Source organism: Capra hircus, chromosome 16 (assembly GCF_001704415.2).
Source record: "Capra hircus breed San Clemente chromosome 16, ASM170441v1, whole genome shotgun sequence".
NCBI classification, from domain to species: Eukaryota; Metazoa; Chordata; class Mammalia; order Artiodactyla; family Bovidae; genus Capra; species Capra hircus.
The window spans coordinates 1,591,139-1,600,866 of NC_030823.1; the positions used below are offsets into that span (position 1 = coordinate 1,591,139).

General features: G+C 57.5%; 1 protein-coding gene across 1 annotated transcript in view; it reads right to left on the minus strand.

The window, feature by feature from the left end:
- PIK3C2B (phosphatidylinositol-4-phosphate 3-kinase catalytic subunit type 2 beta) overlaps window positions 1-9,728 on the minus strand; it is a 71,947-nt gene that overhangs the window by 38,122 nt on the left and 24,097 nt on the right. Inside the window, exons 4-10 of the mRNA XM_018060016.1 lie at window positions 8,427-8,527; window positions 7,676-7,830; window positions 7,382-7,502; window positions 3,992-4,103; window positions 3,788-3,867; window positions 3,354-3,417; window positions 1,539-1,685 (exon numbers count right to left, since the gene is read on the minus strand). Of these exons, the coding sequence (XP_017915505.1) occupies window positions 1,539-1,685; window positions 3,354-3,417; window positions 3,788-3,867; window positions 3,992-4,103; window positions 7,382-7,502; window positions 7,676-7,830; window positions 8,427-8,527 (780 nt within the window). The remainder of the gene's footprint in view (window positions 1-1,538; window positions 1,686-3,353; window positions 3,418-3,787; window positions 3,868-3,991; window positions 4,104-7,381; window positions 7,503-7,675; window positions 7,831-8,426; window positions 8,528-9,728) is intronic.

Genomic DNA, 9,728 nt, shown 5'->3' on the forward strand with positions numbered 1-9,728 from the left:
CGTCCACCCAAACGAGCTAGGGTACAGCTGTCACGTCCACCCAAATGAGCCAGGATACAGTCCTCCCGTCCACCCAAATGAGCCAGGATACAGTCCTCCTGTCCACCCAAATGATCCAGGATACAGTCATCACATCCACCCAAACAAGCCAGGGCACAGCCATCACGTCCACCCAAATTAGCCAGGATACAGTCCTACCGTCCACCCAAACGAGCCAGGGTACAGTCCTCCTGTCCACCCAAACAAGCCACAATACAGCCATCACGTCCACCCAAATTAGCCAGGATACAGTCCTACCGTCCACCCAAACGAGCCAGGGTACCGTCCTCCTGTCCACCCAAACGAGCCAGGGTACCGTCATCACATCCACCCAAACGAGCCAGGGCACAGCCATCACATCCACCCAAATGAGCCAGGATAGTCCTCCCGTCCACCCAAACGAGCCAGGATACAGTCCTCCCGTCCACCCAAATGAGCCAGGGTACAGTCCTCCCGTCCACCCAAACGAGCCAGGGTACAGTCCTCCCGTTCACCCAAATGAGCCAGGATACAGTCCTCCTGTCCACCCAAATGATCCAGGATACAGTCATCACATCCACCCAAACAAGCCAGGGCACAGCCATCACGTCCACCCAAATTAGCCAGGATACAGTCCTACCGTCCACCCAAACGAGCCAGGGTACCGTCCTCCTGTCCACCCAAACGAGCCAGGGTACCGTCATCACATCCACCCAAACGAGCCAGGGCACAGCCATCACATCCACCCAAATGAGCCAGGATAGTCCTCCCGTCCACCCAAACGAGCCAGGATACAGTCCTCCCGTCCACCCAAATGAGCCAGGGTACAGTCCTCCCGTCCACCCAAACGAGCCAGGGTACAGTCCTCCCGTTCACCCAAACGAGCCAGGGTACAGTCCTCCCGTCCACCCAAACGAGCCAGGGTACAGTCCTCCCGTCCACCCAAACGAGCCAGGGTACAGTCCTCCCGTCCACCCAAATGAGCCACAACACAGTCCTCCCATCCACCCAAACGAGCCGGGGTACAGTCCTCTCGTCCACCCAAACGAGCCAGGATACAGCCATCGCGTCCACCTAAATGAGCCCGTGCAGCCCTCGGGCCACAGCGTTAGAGCGCAGCGTCTGCGGTGCGTCTGGCCCTGTCTGCACAGCGCGCAGCCCCCGCCGTGGCGCCTCCCGTCCCAGGCTCGAGGAGATTCTGGTCTTGCACCCCACTGGGTATGTGAACCGCCAGGCAGTGCCTCTGTGACTGTGAGCAGCCTTTGCCTGCGTTCCTGGCCTCAGTCCGGGTGGCAGGCCCCAAAGCATTGAAAGTATATATATATATACTTTTCCCATGCTCAGACTCAGGGAAAGGAGACACACTTGGCCCCCATTTCCCAGGAACTTTGTGACCAAGCGTGCAGAAATGAAAGATGCAGTTGGAGGGAAGAGCCCTTCAGTAGGTGAACACCCCGCCACCTGGTTTCCCGGGCTACTCCCCTCCTCCTTCCCCATGCTAGCACTCTGCACCCCGTTACCTTCTGGATTTTAGGCTTCATTCGGGAAGGGCAGGGGGGCAGCTGGTTGAGAGCGCTGGTGATCTCAGGGGTTTCCACGGCAGCTAGGGCGTTGCAGATGGCCTTGACGGACTGGACCACCCTGTCGGCCTTCAGTGGGAAGTCCCCCTGTGGAAGGCAGCACAATGAGGCCGGCAGGCAAGTGCTGAAGGGGAACAGGTTGGGAGGGTAACCTGCGGGACCCGTGCTTTATTTTCAGACACCCAGCATTAGCGAATATCACACAGCTCCTGATGAATTAAAGGAGCCGTGCCCATGTTCCCCAATGCTTTCAGCCATCCTCACCGAACCTCGTCTTATCTCCAGCCTCCCTCTGTCCACTCGTCTGTTTATAGTACACAGACACATGCGGGGTCTCACCAGGGTGACGTGCAGTTTTCATAAAATCAACGCACAGAGAATGAAGAGCAAGGGGCGTGTTTGCGCACGCAGCTTTATTCTCCCACTAGCGTCGAGCCTGTCCCGGAGGTCTCATCTCAGCCCCACAGCCATGCCATGCCCTGCACCATGGCTCCAGCGGCCTTCTACTGTGGAATCCCTTCACCTTCCCTGCCCTGACTACCTAAGTACACGCAGATCACAGACTAGCTAAATTCTCACTTCCTTCCCAGAGCCTTGCCTAGCAGTCCCCCTCTACATCACTCTCAAAGAGCCCTTGATTACCCAATACCAACCTGTTCTGTCTACTAATAGCTTTATGTTACTATTTCATTCTTTTGGCAGGAACACAAGCTCCCGGAAGCCTGACACAATTCTTATGCTTCTCCACCCACAGCGGCCACTAACGTAGGGCCAGACTAGTACAAAAGAGGCATTCAGAGAACTCATCTCTCATCACAGTAAAGGTCCAAGCAGAGGCTGCTAGAGCAGGGAGTCTGGCAGTCAGTGGAGGGGTGAGCTAGATACAAAGCTATATCCAGCTCCCCCAAAAGGATGACCACCATTTAAACAGCATCAATGAGATAAGGATTGTTTTTGAAGACCACTATGTGACTTTCTTCAACTTCACAGCATGTGGCTGCTGCTGCTGCTGCTAAGTCGCTTCAGTCGTGTCCGACTCTGCGAGACCCCACAGACGGCAGCCCACCAGGCTCCCCCATCCCTGGGATTCTCCAGGCAAGAACACTGGAGTGGGCTGCCATTTCCCTCTCCAATGCATGAAAGTGAAAAGTGAAAGTGAAGTCACTCAGTCGTGTCCGACTCTTAGCGACCCCATGGACTGCAACCCACCAGGCTCCTCCACCCATGGGATTTTCCAGGCAAGAGTACTGGAGTGGGGTGCTGTTGCCTTCTCCGTCACAGCATTTGGGGCACATGTTCATTCTTATGGTTTTGAGGCTTAAAACTCCATGTGAATCCAAGTGGGGAGAGTCCTGGCCCTTCCCTACCTTTGGGATCTTCCACCTCCGGATGGTTTGCCACCTGTGACTCAGCACATAGGAGGTTCCTGGCCTTGTTCACAGGACATTCGAGTTCTGCAGCGAGGCAGCAACTCTACGTCTCTTAGCTTTGGAGATGCTGTGCTCCAGAGAGAAGATCCAGGAATGACTCCTGACCTGCTCCCACAGAGGAGCAGAACCCTTCTGAACACAGCTGCCAGCCGCCCGACAGCCGGCAGTCTTGGTGTGCCCACGTGCTAGAGGAATGAAAAGCGCTCTGCTAATAGATTTCAGGGTCCGCTCCAGATCCCTTTAGTGCTCACTGATCCCAGGAGGACTGGAGGAGAGGCAGGAAGAAGTTTGGGGCCACTGGGCCAGCTCCAGAATTTGTACTCACATCAGCCAACAGGAAGGCATCCACCTCATTGTGGTAAGTGTCGAACAGAAGACTCAGGGCCTGCCTGGGGAGTTGGGACAGGGAAATGTCAGAGGAGAAGTCAGGACAGATCCAGGGTTCTGGAAGATCCATGTTCTCCCTCCTCCTCCTCAGCTCAGGAATCAGGCTCTGGTTTAAGGGGTTTCTGCTCTTCCCGTCTGTCCCATGCAGACTGAAGGCCAGAAGTCCCTTCTGTGGGCCCCCTCTTACTTGGAAAGTACTAAGGGAAGGCACATCACACACCCTGGAGTGGGGATCTTCTCCTGTGAGACTCTGGACCCCATGCCCGACACCTGCAAGAAGCCCGGGCGCCGGCAGAAAGGCAAGCGGGGGTGCCCCTAGGGTCCCCTCGCGCGCTCTGCTTGGCCCACATCCAGGACAGCACCCGCTCTCACCTGCTGATGGTCTGCTTGACTGGCCTCTCCTGCAGGTGGACGAGGTAGTTCAAGGTGGAGGGGCTCTGGTCATCATTCACCTGTGTGAGGGGCACCCTGTTCAGAGAAGGGCGCTGCCTCTACCGCAGCCCCGCGCTCCTGCCCCAGGCCCACGCAGCGTGCTCCGTGTCCCCGTGCAGGCCCCCCTCCCCGGCACACACGAACCGTGCGGGCCAGGTCACCGCGCACAGCCTTCTGCTCCATCAGCTGCAGCCGGATGTCGACGCCAAACTTCCGACAGTACTGGATATACTCGTGGCTGCCCAGGGCGTGCTTGCTGGAGGGACAGAGGGACAAGGCCGTTAGCATCCTAGAGACTCAGTGGAACTTTCAAGGGAAGTGCACACCTCAGCCTAGGGGCCAGAGAAACAAGAGGAAGGGGAGGCGGGAGAGGGGTAGTATATCTGTGTTGTTCCCTCTATCCTGGCTGCTGGGAAATGTCTCAGCAGAACTCAGGGAAGGAAACAGAGGTGTATCTAAAGAAAAGCCCCCTAATACAGCTAACCCTCGGTCTGCACAAACACTAACTTTGCTAGGTATTTATTACCGTTATCACTGGTTCAACTCCAGGGGTGGGAACTTCTGGAGAGAGGAGGGAACAGATTTCTCAGGGGTAGTGTTTAAACTCCATCCTCCCTGGCGGCTCAGACAGTAAAGCGTCTGCCTACAATGCAGGAGACCCAGGTTCAATCCCTGAGTTGGGAAGATCCCCTGGAGAAGGAAATAGCAACCCACTCTAGTACTCTTGCCTGGAGAATCCCTTGGACACAGGAACCTGGTGGGCTACAGTCCATGGAGTTGCAGAGTTGGGCACGACTGAGCAACTTCACTTTTCCTCTTGGCTTTGGTATATATGTGTGTTAGTTGCCCAGTCGTGTCCAACTCTACGACCCCGTGGACTATACCCCACCAGGCTCCTCTGTCCCTGGGATTCTCCAGGCGAGAATACTAGAGTGGGTTACCATGCCCTTCTCCAGGGGAATCTTCCCGACCCAGGAACTGAACCTGGGTCTCCTGTACTGCAGGCAGATTCAATACCAACTAAGCCACCAGGGAAGCCTAACTTTGGTATATAGGACAGATCAGAAGCCAGCGTAAGCACAGGTGGTCTTAAGTACCCCCACACTGTGGTCTTAAGTCACACTATTACCATCTGGGGTGCCGAGGCCAAACAAGCAAACCCACCAAGATTCCAGGTGGAATTATCGCCAACCAAAGTCCTGCTTCTCACCTCCCTCTGTGGGTCATGTGACTGTGAATAACAATATAATCTCTACAGACGACCTGCATGCCATTAGCCCTGCTCAGAGGACAACACACGAGATGTCTGTGCCCCTACCCTGCCCAGGCTCCAGAGAAGGCACACTAGGGGGTCCCCCGGTGATCCAGCCCCAAGTCAAATCTTGGTCAGAAAGGAAGCCTGGGATAAGGGCAGACAGAGTCCCCCCTGCAGGCCAGTTCGGCAGGCCTGGGCCAGGTCCCAGCAGCTGGGGAACAGAAGCCGGAAAGGGACTTCCTTCCTCAGCAGAGCCGGGAGTCTAGGCCCGAAACGGCGAAGAGAGCAACGCAGAGGGCTCTGTGCAGAAGCCGACAGAGGGGCCCAGGCCCACGGCCAGGCCAGGCCACTGGGACGTAAGTGGGCTGTCCACATACAGAGGGGCCAAGCCTCTGAACTGGGACCCCCCTGCTGAGACTGGGTGGCAGCCGAAACCTGGGGGCGGGAGAGGCTGGGCCATGGGGCGGGGCTGGCAGGAGTGCCCAGGAGGAAGGAAGAGGCGGCGGAGGTGGGGGAGGCGGCAGGAAACCCAGCCCTCCCCTGGGACCATCTCAAGGTTTTTATCGGGGCAGCCTGCATCCTGGACTGCCACTCCCCCTCAGCGTCAGCCCCTCTGCTAGGCCAGGGGAGGAAACCCAGGGCCTCCTGGGAGGCAGCAGCTTTCTGGAGCCCCTGGAGGGGCCTTCCCACCTCCATTCACGGCAGGTGCTCAGGGGCCTGGGCTTTTCTATTGCACGAGAGGGAAGAGACGAGCCCTGGCAGAGGAGGGCTCCTGGACCACGAGTGATGGACACAAGTCCCCAGGGAGCATGCCTGACTTTCTCTGTGGAAGGCCTTCCTCCACGTGCCTTCCAGGTAGAGGGAGGCAGGCCTGACCCTAGGACCAACCATCCTGCTCCCCTCGCCTGCGACACTCCCCCTGCGTCTTGGCAAGAAGTCAGCACCTGACCGCTTATCCACCACCTCTGAACTCAGGGGCTGAAGGACTAGGGGCCGTAAAGGAAATGGCAGTATCCAGCTGACCTGGGTCCTCTCTTTGGACTGGTCCTTCTCTGGGAATATTTAGGGATTGCTCATCAGGGTGTTCTCATCTATAACCCTTGCCGCATTTTACAGAAGAAGCTGAGGGCCAGAGTCTCACAACCAGTTAAGAGGCAGCCAGACCCCAACCCGCTGTGCTTAGGTGCCCACGGTGCCCACTGCTCCTTCCGACAGTGGCAGGGGCTCTCTGCCAGGAGCCCCTGAGCCTGGGGCCCCTTTTATTCTTCTGGGGGAAAGTAAGTATACATTGAACTTCCCTGGAGTTGTGCCACGTAGGGCCCTGCCCTCTTCTTTTCTCTCAGTTTTCCTGTTGAGGGCACAGAGACAGGAAGGGCCCACAATACCCCTGAGAAGCCAGCCAAGAATGGTGCTAGTCACAGATTAGGCGTCCTTGCCTCTCGACCTGCATGGAAGGGAAGGAGCAAGTGGCGGTGTTCCCCACGTGCCCCTCAGCCCCTCAGCCCTGAGAGGCAGCCTCTTCTCCCCATTCCCAGGATTGGCTGCACCAGGCGGCCAGGGACGAGGGCAGCAGGTGGCTGAAGCTTGAGGGGGAGGGCAGATCTCTCTGTTTCCTGATCTGCTGACCTCTGGCTGATTCTGCAGCCCGCCACACAGCCATGCCACCCGAGGGGTGCAGCCCCCTCTCCACCAGCCCAGCCCCCCAGAGCCCGGCGCAGTGGAAAGAAGTCTGGTCCCCATCAGACTTTCCAGTGAGGCTGCTCGCTGCAGAGGACGCCGAACGGACGGGTGCTGGAGGCACGCCTCTGGTGGGGAGGACAGCCAGCCCCACATACCAGCGGGGCAAGGGCTCGCTGGCAGAGGAAGGGGGAGGAGAGCAATTGTGGTTCTTACCCCTGGTCCTGGGGGCACTCTGCCCAGTCCTCCTCCTGCCCCCGGCCGTAAAGACACTGCACGTAATCTGGGGCAGGAGAAGCATAGCCCCCCACCCCCCACACACATCTCTCCACGTGCAGAAGTCTGCAGGCAGATACGATCTTTGCCCAATCCCAGTTCCAAGCCCTTTCCACAGCAGATTTGTCTCAGGAAGCCAGCCAAGCCCTCTGGAAGACCGAGCTCCTGGGGAAAGCGCAACGTGGCTGAGAGTATGCCCGGAAAGCAGGAGTCCTGCCTGTGGCCAGGCCTCGAGCCCAGCGTGCCCCTGCGAAGCCCTCTCACAACCCTGCGCCCCAGAAGACACGTGCCACCTCCTGCCCGCTTGTCCCCACCCGCTCACTCACTTCTGCAGGAACTCCTCCAGCCCACAGGGCTTCAGCACAAAGTCACCCACGTCGACATCCCTCAGTTCATCACGGGTGTAGCACAGGGTCTGGTAGATAAGCAAGTCTACAGTGGAGGAGCCTGAAAGGGGTGAGGCGGGGGGGCAACAAGGGGGTCACTGAGGCAGGCGGGGCTCAGCCTGAGCCCCCTCGCCCTGCAGGCCCAACACGAGCCAATGAAGCAGTCTGGGGTTTCAAAACAGTCACCCCTGCCCCACCTCTGAGGATGCCCACGCCGCCTCCCCCCCAACTTACAGTTGCAGGTAAAAGTGAGTGGCTCCCGCAGGCTGTCACACAGCACGGTCACCTTCAGGTTCACCTCGTCCCCAAGGTGCTCCGGGCTCGGGGTGACAGCACTCCAGACATACCCGGTGAGGGAGTAGTCCCGGACATCAGAGCCGGATCGGAGGCTGTGCAGAAAGAGAGGGGAAGACCTGTGCCTTCGGGAGACAGTGGCGGACAAGACGCCTGCTGGGACCTCCGTCCTGAGGCCCAAGGGCCCCTCGATCCCCACCCCACCTGCGGCCCTCCAGGTCTTCAGGCCAGGATGGGGACAGTGGGGAAGCATCTCTGCTAAACCATGTTCTTGACACATTTGTTACAGTCGCAAAACATTTCTCAAGCTGAGTTGAACATTAGGGACAATTCTAAACAACACAGCTTTCCGTATTAAGTTCCGAGGAATATTTTTCTGGATCCATTTCCTTTCTCTTTAGCTCCAGATAAGATTACACCCTTTATCTCCATCTGGGGTATATTTGCTCCTAAGGGCAACTGCTCCTGAAGTGATTGGAATACTTTGTTAGAGCCAAGTTTCATGAATGTTGTCCAAAATGTGAAAATTCTAAGACTCCAAAAGAGCCTACCAATACCGGCTGCAGGAAGAGCTCCATAGTTATCACTGAGATCTATTACACATGGCTCTTCTTCCTGCCTGGAAAGTTCTGAAAGGAGCGAGTCTCCTCCCCATCCCACAGCCCTCCCTAACCCCGTCATTAACTCTTACACATCCAGCATGTGGCAAAACGCAGCAACCTCCTCATCTCTCTCCTCTGAGACCTCAAACAGCTCGTGGCCATTGGCGACGGCGTGGGGCCGGGAGCCCACCTTTAAGAGAAGAGCAGCTGACTCAGAGCCTTTCCCTCATCATCCCCTTCCCACAGGCCGCTCCTCGATCCAAACTCTTAACCTTTGGGTGTAAAGGCTTCCTGGTGAGAGGGGCATAGGAAAATGTGGGACTTTCAGGAATGTATTTATCTAATAGATAAATACTGTCCTGGGAGACTAAGAGCCAAGCTGAAAAAGCACTTGAAGTCTTGCCTGAGTTTGGAAGCCTGGATGAGATGGATTGAGCGTGGCCAAACCTCCTTCCGGAGAAGCCAGTGTCTAATAAGCTCAAGCGCCCGGCTTGCTGGACCCCGGGGCTGACTTTCTGGGGGGTGCTCTCAGAGGCGTGGCGGGAAGCTGAGCGGACAGCTGTTTCCCCTATCCCAGAACGGAAGCCCATGGAAGCAGGTTGCCCAAACAGTCCCCAAGGAAGCGGGGCCCTGGGCAACACTTCAACATCCACAGCAAGCCCCAGGGACCCAACACAGAGAGACTAAGAGACCACAGATGGAGGCGGTGACTCAGACACACGTGCCTTCCCGGTCAATGCTGTCTGAGGAATACAGTGTCAAAGCAGCTCTCTGGGCAGGAAAGGACCTGCTAGAAGGGTTAGGTCCTCCTGGGTCTTTACTCTGCTGGTCCCCCACAGCTGGAATGTCAGGGAGCCTGCCTGAGCTCCGCTTCCGGTCCAAGAACACGTGTGTGCCACCTGGGATTCTCAGACAGGACCTCCACCACAGGGCTGTCCAGTCATCCATGGAGAGTTTTAAAGCAGCACTCCAACAAGGCCTGTAGCACAGCCCCGGGGGGACAAAGTAGAGGAGGGGCTGGTGCAGGTCTGGCCTGACAGACCTGCCCAGAGCCCCGGGGAGGCCACCCACAAGGAACGAAGTGACGGCTCGGATGGAGTGCCAGCTGGCATCGGGTAAAAGCGCCATTTCCGAGAAGCCGCGCACCAGTCTGCTCACACCAGCCCTACCTCTCATCCTGCCTGCCCCGCCCCAGGGCAGATGGCAGCAAGTGAGCTCCTCCTTTGAATATCCAGTTCGCTTCCTCTGAGTGACCCTCCTTCACTGGCCTCGCCCCCTGGGCGGGGGTGGAGGGTGTGCAGAGAGAGGAGGGCAACATGGGGGCAGTTGTCATGGGAGGCTCTGGCCTTGCCCCCCTGGGTGGGTGTGGACGGTGTGCAGAGAGGAGGGCA